We start from the raw sequence: 15,732 nt of genomic DNA on the forward strand, positions 1-15,732 counted from the left end.
TCGTTGAAGTGAATCTGGCTTCCCCATCGACTTTGCCAGTCAGGAAGTCACTAAAAGATGATCATGTGACACACACACCCTGGGACACTGCAAACCGTCTTAAATGTGAACCCGTTGCCAAGCGTCCGGGTTTTGATCACACTACTTTGTGCGTGTCTGTGTGTGTCTTTGCTGCTGCAACAATCATTAAGTGTGAACCAGGGTCATAAGTCCCTTTGTTCAGTGTTGCTGTAACTTTGAACCGTCGCTAAACGAACGGTCGAGGATTACCTGTAACTTATTTCTCTATCACGTTATCGTGGAAAACTTAAGCAAGCTGCAAAATTGTGGCAGAGCAGCAAACGGCAACGAATAATCGCAGGCCATCGAGACTTCAGTCAGCGAAACCGAAGCTTGGGAAAATTGGCTTTTAAAGAGGGGACTCTTAAGGAACCCCGGTCTTGGACAGCGGGACCAGTGACTTGGGGGGGGGAAAGGGGAAACTTTTACTTTTTAATTACCGTATTTTTCGGGGTAAAAAGACGCACCAAGGTTTTGAAGAGGCAAATTAAAAAAAAAGGTTTTGTACTCTGCAGACTTCCCAAAAACGGCCCGTTTTGGGGTTTTTTTTTTTAAAGGCATGAATAGCTTTTAGGAGGCTTGTAGAGTGCTACTGGGGGCTTTGGGGGGGGGCAAAAACAAGCAAAAGACGGCCTGTTTTTCGTGAAAATGGGCCCGTTTCCCCCCCCCCCAAAATTGCATGCATAGCCTTTAGGAGGCTTATAGCGTACTCCTGGGAGCTGGGGGTGCAAAATTGAGCAAAAAACAGCCTGTTTTTCACTCATTTTTTCCCTCCCCGGCCCCCAGAGGCACCCTGAAAGCCGCCTAGAGGCTCTGCATGGCCATTTTGGTGAAGGGCCGGGTTTTGGGAGCAAAAAAATGCTGTATTCAGTGTATAAGCCGCACCCAGATTTTCAGCCTCTTTTTTGAAGGGAAAAGGTGCATCTTATACTCCGAAAAATACGGTAGGAGAAAACTGTGGGAAATCTCAGAGTCGGCTTTCCCCAGTTGTGCCAATATGATGTATCCAATGAAACTGTTCTTCAAGGAACTTGCCTGCCTTGGAGTCCTGTTTTTTATAAGTGCATTCCTTGGATAATTCTCAATCAGGAGAGCAGATGGGGTTCAGGACCCCGGAGAGCGGCCTCGATTAGATCGGAGAGTTGAAGGAAGAGTCGGCTTGATGTGAGCGTCCCAAGCAATGCACCCCTAGAAAGCAGAACTCTGAGGCAGGCAGATTCCTCAAAGGACAGTTTATTGGATACATCATATTGGCAAAAACTGGTGAAAGCCGACTCTGAAAGTTCCTGCAGCTTAAAAAGTTTCCCCCCTCTTTCCCCCGCAAGTCACAGGTCACGCTGTCCAATCAAGGTGCTGGCTGGTTGCTTGGTTACTTCGCTGCTTCTCTGCCCAGCCACCTGCGAGAACGTCCTTGGTTCCCACAGGAGAAACTTTTATTGTTTTTGCCACAAAACTCCCATCTAGCTTTTTCTCCCCTTCCCCGTCCCTTCTTTTGCTTCATGGCAACCCTGAAGCCTCCAAGAGGGCCTCACTTCAGGGTTGACATTAACATTATTGGAAACTGCCCCCACCCCACCCTCCCCTTGTCCTGTTTGAGGTCTTGTGGCAAACACTAATAAACTCCACAGAGGGCCCACTTTTTTAGGGTAGATCCCCATGCACGGTTTTTTAAATTACTATTATTATTATTTTGGTTTTTAAGTAAGCCTTTCCGTGTCAGTTTCCAAACTTTAAAGGGAATGTTTCCTCCCTTTAAAAACAAAATTGGCAATTCCCTAGGTTGGGGCAAAGGCCCTGGGAGTTGAAGGCTCACAATTCTCCCCTTTTGAGCTGTCCGATCTAGCAGCCCGCCAACCTCCCCGTGCCTGTTGCATTTAGGCTGAGCCAAACGTGGCGTGGAAGTCAGCGGGGTCTTCCCCAACCCTTCCTGTCTCCAGGAAGTTGGTGCCATAAAGAAGACAGAGAAGGCGGGGAAGCAAAGGGCAGCCCGACCCATTGCAGACGACCGAGCCGTGGTGGTTAATTTGGAAGCATTTTTCCCCCCCCCCTCCTCCTTTTGGGGAACGTCCGGCAGGATTAGACCTTGGCAGTTGGGGACGTCCTTCGGCCTTTCTCCTCCACTGCCGGTCTCTCCTGCGTGACCAGCCAGCATCCTGCCTCTCCTCCTTCCAGGCGGCGCTCCACCTCCTCCTCCACCTCCTCCTCCTCCTCTTCCTCGTCCACTTCCTCCTCCTCCAGCTCGCAGTCCAGCTCACGGTCCCATCGGACAAACAGCTACCACAGGACCGGCGGCTACAGCCGTTCCCGCAGCCACAGGTATTCCCGGTCCCACAGCAGGACCCGGCGGTACTCGGCCGGAGGCTCTCGAGATGGGCGCCGACACTCCAGGTCGCGGTCAACAGAGCGGGGCTGGCGTTACGGCTCTCGGCGCAGATCCAGGTCAGTGAGCCAAGCGGCAGGGGAAGAGTGCCCCTGCGTGCCTCTTTGTGGGGAACAAGGGTAGACGTGCCCCCAATGCAGGGACTTCCAACTTGGGTAGTTTTTAAGACTGGCGAACTTCAACTCCCAGAGTTCCTCAGCCAGCCACGCTGGATGGGGAATTCTGGGAGTTGAAGTTCGCAAGTCATAAATTGCCAAGGTTGGATATCCCTGCTTGGCTGGCAGGGGAATTCTGGGGGTTGGAGTCCACAAGTCTTAAAAGTTTGCCAAGGTTGGATATCCCTGCTTGGCTGGGGAATTCTGGGAATTGAAGTCCCCCAATCTTCAAAGTTGCCAAGGTTAGATATCCCTGCTTGGCTGGATGTGGAATTCTGGGAGTTGAAGTCCAAAAGTCTTAAAGGTTTTCCAAGGTTGGATATCCCTGCTTGGCTGGGGAATTCTGGGAGTTGAAGTCCACACGTCATAACATTGCAAGGGTAGATCCCTCTGCCTGAATGCAAGGCTCTTCCCTCATTCCCAGGAGCCATTCCCGGTCTGGGGAACATTATCGGTGGAGCAGAGGAGGAAGGCACTGGAGCAGCAGCCCGAGCAGCCAAAGTGAGAGTGAATCGCGGAGCCGCAGCCGGTCAGTGTCTCCAGCCAGAGAGAAAATGCTGAGGCCTGCGGTTTCACCTGCGGTAGGGGAGAAACTGAAAAAGTGAGTGTGCCGTTTTACTTATTTCTATTTCGTGTATTTATTTACTTATACGCCACCTTGATTGTTTTTTTCCATCCATTTGAAAAGGTTTACTTAGAATCAGTCCATGTAAATAACATTTAAAAAGTAAGATAACCACTGTCTAAAACCATTAGAAAGATCAAAATCGCCGCTAAGTTCTTCTATTCTTTGATTTAAGTTAGTTTTAAGATTTTTTAGGCAGTCCGTTTTTCTTTAAACAATAAAAGTTTCTTACCAGCTAAACACTTTTTCTCCAAATTGCCCTGACTTTGTCAGCCTTGAAAGACTGGAATTTTTACTGCCAGCCGAAGACTTTAAACCTGCTTTTCTCGGAGATTTTACGATATCCCCGAGATCAGCAAGATGTAATCTTCCTATTCACCATCTCTTCGGGATGATTTAGGTCCATTAGAACCCCCCAGCATTAAAAGTATCGAGTGCGATCTCAGAGCTTTGAGATCGTACGTCGTCTCGTCACGGCATCCAGGCTCCGCCCCCCCTTGATTGTTTTTTATAGATAACTCAAGGGGGCAAGCATACTTAACAAACTCAGAGAGCACCAAGGACCCTTCCGTCTTCGTCCTCCTCCCCTCCTCCACTTCACAACCGCCTCCCCCCCTCTTTTCTAGAACTGATGATGTTACTTAGTTGGGTAATGAGACGTCTGCAAGAAAACCACCAAGCTCAGAGAGCACCAAGGACCCCACAGTTCAACCCTGAGCTACAAATATTCACCTCCATCAGTGCTTTTTAAAAAGACAGCCGGCCATCAGTGTAATTTTGTGATGGCTGCTGCATTTTTGCCTAAATTAAAGCTTCCGTGGCCTCTTTTAAGGGTAGCCTTAATTCCACCATGGGTGAAGGCTGGGAAAAAGTGATGAAACTAGCAGAGGGCGGCTAAATTGAATAACCAAATACCCCTTGGTTTGTCCTTGGAAGTTAATTCCCGATTTTATGCTTGAGATGAAAGAAAGCAAAAAAGCTGATTTTGGGTTTTCCCAATTAGATAAGTTGGTTAGTCCATAAGTGTCTAGTCCATATTAATCAGCAACAGGTTGAGGCTGTAATGTTACTATCTTCTTCTACTGCCCTGAAGAGATCTTGGAAAACCTAATAAAATCATTACTAAAATAAAGGAATAGCTCCATTAGGACTTGTGGAGTTAGCCTTGGAGCTCCACTGGAAGGCATGCACATTGTGTCAGTGTTCTAAGTATCATGTAGAATTAAATCAGAGTCCAAGGCAAAACGATCCTTAAAGTTCCAATTTAATAAAGCAGACATCTTAGGCACATCTGTGTTAATCCCAATTCTGGAAAATGACATCAGAATCCCACCCAGTTAAAAGTTCATGATCTTGTCCCCACACCCACAATCCATCACATGGTCCAATCTTCTTCCAGGCTGGTGTCTCCACCCAACTGCTTCCGGTCAGGTATAAAAGTGCGGAGACAAAAGATGACCTTGGTCTTCTAGTAAAGAATGAAAACAATACATTCCACAATCCTACTCCTGTCTATTCCCCCCTCCCATCAACTATACTAAAGAAACAGCATAATGAAAAAAGAGAAATTGTGGCAGGCCAAAATTCTAAAAGGAATAGAATTGCAGGCCTGACATTTTGCTGACTCCGATTAATCTTTGCCTGGCGTCCATCTTTTGATTGACACCCATCTCTCTCTCCCTCTCTCTCTCTCCCCCTCTCTCCTTTTTTTCCCCCCAGGGCTGAAACGGCTGGTGGTAAAGAGACAGGAGCTGCCAAAGTCAGTAAGAATTTAAACCTCACCTCTTTTCACTCCCACCACTGCAGAAAAACAAAAGACTCAGGGAACCATAGAGATGCAGGAAGAGTGTGTGCTCTGTGGGGGTCTGTTCTAGGCTTTGCATGGCCGTGCTTGATGGTTTTGTATTTTAGCTAAGGCCGGAGATAGAACTTAACAGAATAACAGGAGTTGGAAGGGACCATAAAATGCAGGTTTGCTTGCTGTACAAAGACACCATGAATCAGTGTTGTACCCACAACCTTAATTCTCTTAAAGCAATGGTCTCCAACCTTGGCAACTTTAAGACTTGTGGACTTCAACTCCCAGAGTTCCTCAGCCAGAGTTCCTCAGCCAACAAAGCTGGCTGAGGAACTCTGGGAGTTGAAGTCCACAAGTCTTAAAGTTGCCAAGGTTGGAGACCCCTGTCTTAAAGAACAAAATAGGCCACCTCTGTTACTTCAGCCAGTCTTCAAATAACAGAATCACAGAGTCGGGAAGGGACTTTGGAAGTCTTCTAGTCCAGCCGGGCCCCCCAGCCTTTTGGGCACTAGACACGTAACTCTGTGGAGAGAGGTTTTTGAGCTGTGGGTTCGAGTGCTGCCTGCATTCCACAAATGGGGCTTCACTTGTTTCCACAGTCTGGTTTCTGGCCTCTACGGACTAGTCCATGGACTGGGGGGTGGGGGGAGGGTTGGGGGCCTTTACCATTCCTGACAAACGGCTGTCCAATCTCTTTAAACGCCTCCAGTGTTGGACCACCCACAAAGTTCTAGGGGCACGTACCATCTTTTTCGGAGTATAAGATGCACCAAGACTTTGAAGAGTCAAATTAAAAAGTTTTTGCACTCCGCAGACCTCCCAAAACAGTTTTCCGTCAAAAAAAGGACATGCGTAGTTTTTAGGAGCCTTATAGAGTACTCCTGGGCACTGGGGGTGGGGGGGCAAAAAAACGACCTGTTTTTCACTCATTTCTGCCCTCCCCAGCCCCCAGGAGCACTCTGGAAGCCTCCTAAAGGCTCTGCACGTCCATTTTTGCGAAGGGGTTTCGGGAGACCGGAAAATGCTGTGTTCAGTGTATAAGACGCACCCAGATTTTCACCCTCTTCTTTTTGGGTGGGTGGGGAAGGTGCGTCTTATACTCCGAAAAATACGGTAGTTCCACTGATTCATTGTTCTCACTGTCAGGAAGTTTCTCAGATTATCCACTTGTGAAACAGTTTAAGATTAGAATGAAGAATTTTCCGGAATGATGGTCTTGAATGCTGAGCTGAAGGCCTGCAGAAAACACAACAATACTCTCATCCCTGGGGATTCAAGATTGGGGGGCGGGGGGGGACAATTGCTTCCAAGCCTGTTAAAATGGAAATCGTTTGATCTTTGCTTTGGGGGGGGGGGTTATTGGTGTCAAAAGCATCGCGATCAAAACAAGGCATGCTATACAGGTAGCCCTCGACTTACAGCAGTTCATTTCGTGACCTTTTGAAGTTACGACAGCAGTGGGGGGAAAAAAGGGACCGGCAGCCACTTTTCATGCTTAACGACCGTTGCAAGCATTCCCCTCGGTCACGTGGCCCAAATTCAGATGCTTGGCAACCTGGTTCCTATCTATTTACGACGATCGCAGCGTCCCGGGGTGGGTGGGTGGGTTACGTGATCCCCTTTTGCGACCGTCAGACAAGCAAAGTCCCCGAGGAAAACACAGGCTCGCTTCACCAACCCTGTGACTAACTTAACGGGTGCGCCGATTCGCTTGACCACGACGTCAAGAAAAGGTCGCAAAATTGGGGCCAAGCTCCCTTTAGCCTCTGTCGTGGCTCGGCCACGGAAATCCGGGGCTCAACTGCTGCCGTAAGTCGAGGACCCACCTTTACAGGCAGGCTTGAATTGCCGATTGGTGCACAATCCTAGGCCCATCCTGTCCTTTTTCAGCTGCAGCTGGGGGGGGGGGGGGAAGAAGTAGCCACCTTTTAGCCACCATTGGTTTGACTGGCTCAGTGGCCGGGTGGATCGAAATAGATGATTTTTCTTTTTTTAAAAAAAAATAAGTAAATTAAATCGGATTTGTTTGATTTAAATCGGATTTTTTTCTGATTTTTATCAAGTTTATTTTAACGCAATGCTTTTGGAGTTAAAAATAAAATCTATCTAAAGATAGTTTTAAAAAAATTGAAGATACATCCGTAATTTAGTTTATTCAGTGTGAAACGGAGCTTAGTTATGTAGCCCGAGGCTGTAGATATTCTGCAATATTGGGACTCTCGGTGAGTCAACGGCAGGTCAGGGGAGGAGGAGGCGCTGCGGGACAGAGATGACCGTTGCCCTTGAAAAATTACGATTTCAATCGAGTGGGTTTCAATCAAGCCTTTTAAATCGAGCCGATTTAAATCAAACCCACCCTGCTCGGGGGGCAAGGTGGGCCTTTTCAGCCAGCCCCCCCCCCTTTGCTGCCAACCCACACTTGCTGCGGGGACTTGATGGTCTCCCAGTGGTGCTTCGGTCTTTGGCTGCCAAGGAAAAGGTTTGTGAGCGGCTGTCAGCCGGCTGGGGGTGTTTTGGGAAGACCTGGTGAGGCTCCCCTCCCTTCCACGGGAGGCGAATTGACTTCTGCCTTGCAAATGGGGTGGCTGGCTGGGAGGCCAAATCCTCCCATTTATCGACCTGAGTTAAGCTTGTAGAGCCAGTAAAAGCAGGTGGGGAGGTTGGGGGGGGGGGAGAGGCTAAGAAAAGAGTGGACATTTAAGGCCTCCGGAAATCAACGCCCTCTAATCAGGAGGCTTCTTGTCTCCTTTAAATAGATCCTTAGAGGAGATCAATGTCCTGCTCCCCCCCCCTCCCAAGGTCATTTGGAACTGGGGGGGTAGCAATTGTTTGTTTATATATACTCCCCCCCCCATCACTTGGCAGCAGGTGGCAAAATGTGTTTGTTTATTTTTTTTCTAACATCGCTTAGCTCCAGGTGGTAGCATTTACTTTATTTTATTATTTTATTATTACTTTCTTCCATTTTATATTTTATTACATTATTAGTTTATTTTTAATTTAATTTTATACTTTATTTTTTTATATATTTTTATTTTACTTATTTTTATTTTATTTTATTTTACTTATTTTTATCTTATTTTTATTTATTTTTATTTTATTTATTGTATTATTGTATTATTCCTTTCTTCCATTTTATATTTTATTACATTATTAGTTTATTTTTAATTTTATTTTATACTTTATTTTTTATATATTTTTATTTTACTTATTTTTATTTTATTTTTATTTATTTTTATTGTATTATTGTATTATTATTTTCTTCCATTTTATGTTTTATTTTATTATTATTTTATTTTTAATTGTATTTTTATTTTTAATTTTATACTTTATTTTTTATATATTTTTATTTTATTTTACTTATTTTTATTATTTTATTTTTATTTTATTATTGTATTATTACTTTCTTCCATTTTATATTTTATTATTTTATTTTGTTTTGTTTTGTTTTTTGTTTTTATTATTGTATTATTACTTTCTTCCATTTTATATTTTATATTTATTTTATTTTATTTATTTTTACTTTTTTCCAAGATCTCTTGGCACCGGGTGGCAGCATTCATTCATTCATTCATTCATTCATTCATTCATTGGAAAATTTGTGTGGCTGCCCAAATTAATGACTCAGGGTGTCTTGCACGGATAAAAGTCCTATACAAGAACAATAAAAAAGCAGTAATTCTTCACCCCCACCTCCGGGGAAATGCCCCCCGTGTTGACTTTCGTTCCACTTGGGGGTCCCCCAGGCCCACTGGCACAACCACGCCTTTGCGTGGAGTCTGAAAGTGGAAGTGGGGTCGATGTTCATCTTCATAGGGATGGGATTCTACAGGAGGGGTCTCCAACCTTCGGAGTGCAGTTCAGAATCGGGCCGCGGGGCATTCAGAACTGGGCTGCAGAAGCGGCTCCTTTTGCACGCAATCAGGGCAGGCAACAACCATGTTACTAACTTACCAACTGCAGTGATTCACTTAAGAAACATGGTCGTAAAATGAGTCAGAATTCATGTCACACATGTCTGACTTTTGGGGTTAATTTTGGTCTTGAGCGAAGGGCTACCTGCATCGCCCTGTTGATTTGGCATGGTAGACACTACACACACAACCACACACACACACACACACACCATTGTGTTTTCCCCAGATTAGGTGAGACAGATTGCATCCTCTGGAATTTCCTAGCCGAGGACATTCCAGGGAAGTTGAGTCGCAGCTCCTAAAGGGAGCTAGGATCGGTCCAGCTAACGGTTTGAGGCAGCAGCAGCTTCCAACAGATGGATTTTAAATAGTTGGGCCAAATTCCTGGTCGGGAGGGGGATGTTGCTTAGATCCCCTGGCGGAAGGCGGAAACGTAATGCGAGTCAGAGGGCTGCAGACAGGACAGGAAAAAGCGTCTGAAAAGCAAAACATGGGCCCTTTTGGAATCCTGCCCTGTACAAACAAAATTGAAAGCCTCTCTGGATTCCTGGAAGAATTGCAGATATATGGAAACCAGGAAAGCCCAGCGGCTTTTGATATTTTTTTTTTTTCAAAAACAAAAAAATTGTCTGATAATTCTGATTCTTGTTCAAAAGGAGAATCGGCCTTCCTAAAAAACAATTTTGACGTGAAGCTTTTCATGGCTTGGCTGTCTTGTTTTCTCATGTGGCCAGCATGTGTATAATTAAAAAAGAATAACAACAATATTCCGCCTTGATTAATTTTTACAAATAACTCAAGGTGGCAAACGTATCAAAGACGCCTTCTTCCTCCTGTTTTCCCTACCAAAAAAAAACCCCTGGGAGGTTGGGCTGGGCTGAGTGAGTGACTGGCTCAAAGACATTTAGATGGCTTTCGTGCCTAAGGTGGGACTAGAATTCACTGTCTCCCAGTGATTGGCCCATAGTCACCTAGTTGGCTTTTTGGCCTGACCGGATTAGAACTCAACGGTTTCCTAGTGATTGGCCCAAAGTCACTGAGCCCATTTCCATGGCTAAGGTGGAACTATAACTCCCTTTCTCTTGGTGATTGGCCCAAAGTCAACCAATTGGCTTCCATGGCTAAGGCGGGACTAGAACTCCCTGTCTCCTAGTGATTGGCTCAAAGTCACCTAGCCAGATTTCATGCCTAAAACGGGACTAGAACTCACTGCCACCCAATTGGCTTTCCTGGCTAAGGCGGGACTAGAGCTCCCTATCTCCTGGTAGTTAGCTCAAAATGACTCAGTTGGCTTTCATGCCTAAAACGGGACTAGAACTCACTGTCACCCAACTGGCTTTCCTGGCTAAGGCGGGACTAGAACTCCCTGTCTCCTGGTGGTTGGCTCAAAGTCACCTAGCCGGATTTCATGCCTAAAACGGGACTAGAACTCACTGTCACCCAATTGGCTTTCATGGCTAAGGCAGGACTAGAACTCCCTGTCTCCTGGTGGTTGGCTCAAAGTTGGCTTTCATGCCTAAGGCTGTTTTACTGTTTTCCTGCTTTCTAACCTGGTGCCTTAACCACTAGACCAGGCTACCTCTCAACCACTAAGATCCATCTGGTTTTTGGCGTGTTGCTTTTACAAAAACAATATATTTAAATGGCCTTAGGTACAATCTCTTTTTACATTTGGGAAGATTCCTGTCACACACACACACACACACACACACACGAGGTTCAATCCATACCCAAGAAAATAACAGCAGTAGAAAACCCGATTTTTAAGAATAAAACTAGTAACTCTGGTTGTGTTTGCTATTAGCGTATTGTAACGCTCCCCCCCCCCCCCCCAACAAATCTTTTGCAACACAGTTATGGCTTGAAAATGAACTCTTGAGTCAGTACTGTTGTGTATGTGTAGTGATTGTGTTTGGGTGTCCGGCGGGGGGGGGAGCCTTTTGTCCGTGACCCGTCAAAACCGCGGAGGACAAAATCGCGCTCGACGAAAGAGCGCATTTGACGTCATCACAGCGCGACAAAAAAAATTAAAAATTGAAATAAAATTAAAATTAAAGCAAGCCGATTCACATAAAGGTAAGGGTTAGGTTTAGGTTTAGGGTTAGGGTTAGGTTAAGGGTTAGGGTTAGGTTTAGAGCGTTAGGGTTACGTTTAGCGTTAGGTTAAGGGTTAGCGTTAGGTTTAGCATTAGGTTAAGGGTTACGTTTACGGTTAGATTTAGGGTTAGGTTAAGGGTTAGGTTTAGGGTTAGGTTTGGGGGGGTTAGGGTAAGGTTTTCGCTTTATTTTTACATTTTTCGATCACAGCGTGATGTTTTCGTCGCGCTGTGATGACGTCAAATGCGCACTTTCGTCGAGCGCGATTTTGTCCTCCGCGGTTTTGTGGTGGAACCCTTTTGTCTTGTCACTTAGTGAGTTTGTTGCATTTTGAATTCTGGAGTTGCTCGGCCTATGCTATTTGCTTCTTTTTACCTTCCCTGAAATAAGCTGCTTTTTGGGGTTTATTTTATTTGTTCAAGCTCCGATTTTTTTTGCTAGTAATAGTAACCGGGTTGGAAGAGACCTTGGCGGTCATCTAGACCAACCCCCGGCTCTCGCAGGAGACCTATATTATTTCTGAGCAATGGCTGTCCAGTCTCTTCTTTAAAGCCTCCAGGGATGGAGCACTCTCAACTTCCAAAGGCAATTTGTTGCACTGATTCATTGTTCTCGCTGTCAAGAAATTTCTCCTTCGTTCCAGGTTGCTCCTCTCCTTGATTAGTTTCCCCCCATTGCTTCGTTTCCTGCCTTCGGGTGCTTTGGAGAATAGCTTGACTCCCTCTTCTTTGGGGCAGCCCCTGAGTCAGGGGTGGGTTTCAACCGGTCCACGGCGGTCCGCGGGGACCGGTTGGTCGGTGAACCCGGAAGTAAGAAACTTCCGGGAACGGCAAAGGGCCCACCCGCCCGCCTGCCCTCGCTCCTTACCAGTCTTTAAAGGCTTCTGCGCTTCCACGCAGGCGCATGGCACATACAGCGCCTGCGTGATTCTCCGCGAGCAGCTGGAGCATCGCACAGGCACTAAGTTGCGTGCATGAACTGCGCACGTGTACCGGTTGGAACGGGATTGCCCTGAGTGATTAGAAAGCTGCTATCATGTCTCCCCTAGTCCTTCTTTTCACATAAGACTTTAGTTCAGTGTTTCTCAACCTTGGGCACTTGAAGATGTCCAGACTTCAACTCCCAGAATTCCCCAGCCAGCGAATGCTGGCTGGGGAATTCTGGGAGTTGAAGTCCGGACATCTTCAAGTGGCCAAGGTTGAGAAACACTGCTTGAGTTGGTTCCTTGTGGATCCTTTGAGAAGGGAAGATAGGATCTCCTCTCCTGCTGGGGGGCAGAGTAACCTGTACTTACTCTCTGGGAACTCAAAATACACTTTTCATTCTCGTATATTCCAGTGAATGGCTGTCTCGTTGTTCACATCTCCCCCCCCCTCCCACCCACTCAATTACAATAATACTTTATTTATAGGAGACCCTTGCCTTTCTCCACCTGTGCCTTCCCCAAATGGACGGAGGACCCCAGGCTCAGGGCAAACGTTTTAATACCTTCCTCTTTGCTTCTGCTTATAGCCAAAACTGACTCCGCAGGAGAAACTGAAGCTGCGTATGCAGAAGGCGCTTAACAGGCAGTGTAAGCATCTTTGGGGTTTGGGGGCCGGGGGCTGGGACCAATCTGACCCAGGGGATCTCTCCCTCTCCCCTTCCCTTTCTCTCGCCTGCCCTCCCCCAGTCCCCCTCCTCACTTTCTTGCTCTGCCTCTTCAGTTAAAGCAGACAAGAAAGCGGCGCAGGAGAAAATGATGCAACAGGAACACGAAAGGCAGGTGAGCAGGAAGCCGAGCGACGGGCTGAGTAGGTCCGTTGTAACGCTAAGCAACTGGCCATAAGTCGAGGACTGCATTGTGCACAGAGCCGAGGTGGCGCAGTGGTTAAATGCAGCACTGCAGGCTACTTCAGCTGACTGCAGTTCTGCAGTTCGGCGGTTCAAATCTCACCGGCTCAGGGTTGACTCAGCCTTCCATCCTTCCGAGGTGGGTAAAATGAGGACCCAGGATTGTTGTTGGGGGCGATATGCTGACTCTGTAAACCGCTTAGAGAGGGCTGAAAGCCCTATGAAGCGGTATATAAGTCGAACTGCTATTGCTATTGTAGAAAGCAACCCCCGTTGGTTTGCTATGAAGGTGTCCCCGGGTGGCTTTCATCCTTGGGCTGACCAGATTTCCCATCTTGCCTCGCAGGAACGAGAGGATGAGTTGCGGGCCATGGCTCGGAAGATCCGGATGAAGTAATGGATTTCCCCGTCCTTGTGGTGGGGGTGGCGGCGCTGTGCCTCGTCCCCTGCTGACCTCCCGTTTTTCTCCTCCGCAGGGAGCGGGAACGGCGGGAGAAGGAGCGGGAAGAGTGGGAGCGCCAGTACAGCCGCCACAGCCGCTCTCCTTCTCCCCGTTACAGTAAGTGCTACCAAGGGCCAAACGTTTGAAATTGGGGAAACGGGTTGTGCCGGACTCAAGTGGTACGCTCCGGCCAAGTGGTACATTCCACGAGACTGGAGCAGTGGTAGTAGTCAGCCGGGTCGGCCAAACCGGTAGTGGTGACCTGCACCCCTGCCCGGACGAGGTGGCGCAGTGGTTAGGGTGCAGTACTGCAGGCCACTTCAGCTGACTGCTATCTGCAGTTCGGCGGTTCAAATCTCACCGGCTCAAGGTTGACTCAGCCTTCCATCCTTCCGAGGTGGGTGAAATGAGGACCCAGACTGTGGGGGTGATATGCTGACTCTGTAAACCGCTTAGAGAGGGCTGAAAGCCCTATGAAGCGGTATATGTCTAACTGCTATTGCTATTGCTATTTAGCCATGTTTTCTAAGCCCCCCCCCCCTTCAAGAAACAATCCGGGGCTTCAATTATTGCAATATTCAACTAAGGGCCGCCACAAAAAAATGTTGTAAAATTAGGTCAGTCCCATGGATGTTTTGCCACATAGGCAAGTTGGAAGGAAGGAAGTTGGTTTCTATTCTGTCTTTACACTTTTCACAAAGGGAACATATAAAAAAACACCTTCCTCCTTGTTTTCCCAACTACCACCCTGTGATGTGGGTTGAGCTGGGAGTGGCTGGTGCAGTCCCTTAGTTGGCTAATGTGGGACTAGAACTCACCATCTCCTAGTCATTGGCCCAGTCTCCCAGGCAGCTTTCACGCCCAGGACAGGACTAGAATTCACCATCTCCTGGTCATTGGCCCAAAGTCTCCCAGCCATCTTTCATGCCCGGGACAGGACTAGAATTCACCATCTCCTGGTGACTGACCCAAATTCACCAAGACAGCTTTCATGCCTAACACGGGACTAGAATTCATCTCCTGGGGATTGGCCCAAAGTCTCCCAGACAGAGGTTATATTATTTGTATTTGTTTTTCAGGTCGAGAATACAGCTCGTCAAGGAGGTAAGGCCTGTTTTTTACCCACTTAAGGGGTGCTGAAGGAGCAAACGTGGGGCAGAATGAAAGAATATAGACGGCATGTTGAAACTTTGGAAATGAATGTTTATCAGCCATCGGAGGAGGAAGAGTTGACGTTAAGTACCTGAGGCTTTGTTTCAAATGCAAGAGCTGCTGAATCAAGCTAAATTTATTTTTTAAACGCATTTGTACACCTCTACAATACAAAATGGATTTACTGTATTTTCCGGAGTATAAGATGCACCTTTTTTCCTCAAGAGGCTGAAACTTTGGGTGCGTCTTATACATCGAATACAGCATTTTTTTGCCTCTCGAAGCCCCGTCCCAGCACCAAAATGGCAGTGCAGAGCCTTATGGAGGCTTTCAGAGAGCTCCTGGGGAGGGCAGAAATGAGCAAAATCCGGGCCATTTTTTGCCCCTCCCAGCCGCCAGCAGCACTTTATCAGCCTCCATAAGGCTATGCATGCAATTTTTTTGACAAAAAATGGGCTCGTTTTTGCAAAAAATGGGTCATTTTTTTGCTTGTTTTTGCCCCCCCGCCGTCCCCCCAGGAGCATTTTGCAAGCCCCCCCCCAACTATTCATGCCTTTAAAAGGGTGGGGGGGCGTTTTGGGAGATTTGCAGAGTGCAAAAAGTTTTTTTTTTCCTTTTGGAAAGCTCTTTAACTGATCGATAAGAATTAGATTGATCAAGTGCTGTGCCAGCAGAAACAAAGTCTTAGGTGCTGCAGATTGTCAGCTATTTCCTTCTCCAGCACATGGATAAATACACCTGGAAACATCTACCCACCTACTCTCTTTCACTCTACCTATCTACTGTATTTCTTTTTCTCTCCCTCTTCCCCCTCTCTATCTACCTATGTACCTACCTACTTCTCTCTCCCTATCTACTGTATTTCTATTTCTCTATCCCTCTATCTCCCTACCTACCTACAGCCTCTCTCTCCCTACCTACCTACTGTATTTCTCTATTTCTCTCTATTTCTTTCTCTATTTCTCTCTCCCTAGCTACCCTCTCTCTCCCTACCTACTGTATTTCTTTATCTCTCCATTTTTTCTCTCTATCCCTTTATCTACCTACCTACTTAACTACCCAACTACTCTCTGTCTCTCCCTACCTACTGTAGTTCTCTCTCTTTTTCTCCCTATCTATCCCTCTATCTACCTACTTACCTCTGGCAGTTGAAGTCCACAGGTCCTAAAGGGGCCATAGTTGCCCCATCCCTGCTCTACTTGAAAGGGACCAAGTCAAAGCTCACTTAAGAGCCAGAAATACGTTTCTCTCCCACCCCCCAAAGCCGTCGGTGG

General features: G+C 46.8%; 1 protein-coding gene across 1 annotated transcript in view; it reads left to right on the forward strand.

Annotated features, from left to right (window-relative positions):
• CLASRP (CLK4 associating serine/arginine rich protein) overlaps positions 1-15,732 on the forward strand; it is a 30,745-nt gene that overhangs the window by 14,683 nt on the left and 330 nt on the right. The window contains 8 exon segments of the mRNA XM_032227574.1: positions 2,233-2,499; positions 3,020-3,196; positions 4,940-4,979; positions 12,544-12,604; positions 12,738-12,796; positions 13,211-13,257; positions 13,341-13,423; positions 14,386-14,410. Of these exon segments, the coding sequence (XP_032083465.1) occupies positions 2,233-2,499; positions 3,020-3,196; positions 4,940-4,979; positions 12,544-12,604; positions 12,738-12,796; positions 13,211-13,257; positions 13,341-13,423; positions 14,386-14,410 (759 nt within the window).

This window comes from Thamnophis elegans, chromosome 12, assembly GCF_009769535.1.
Source record: "Thamnophis elegans isolate rThaEle1 chromosome 12, rThaEle1.pri, whole genome shotgun sequence".
NCBI lineage: Eukaryota > Metazoa > Chordata > Lepidosauria > Squamata > Colubridae > Thamnophis > Thamnophis elegans.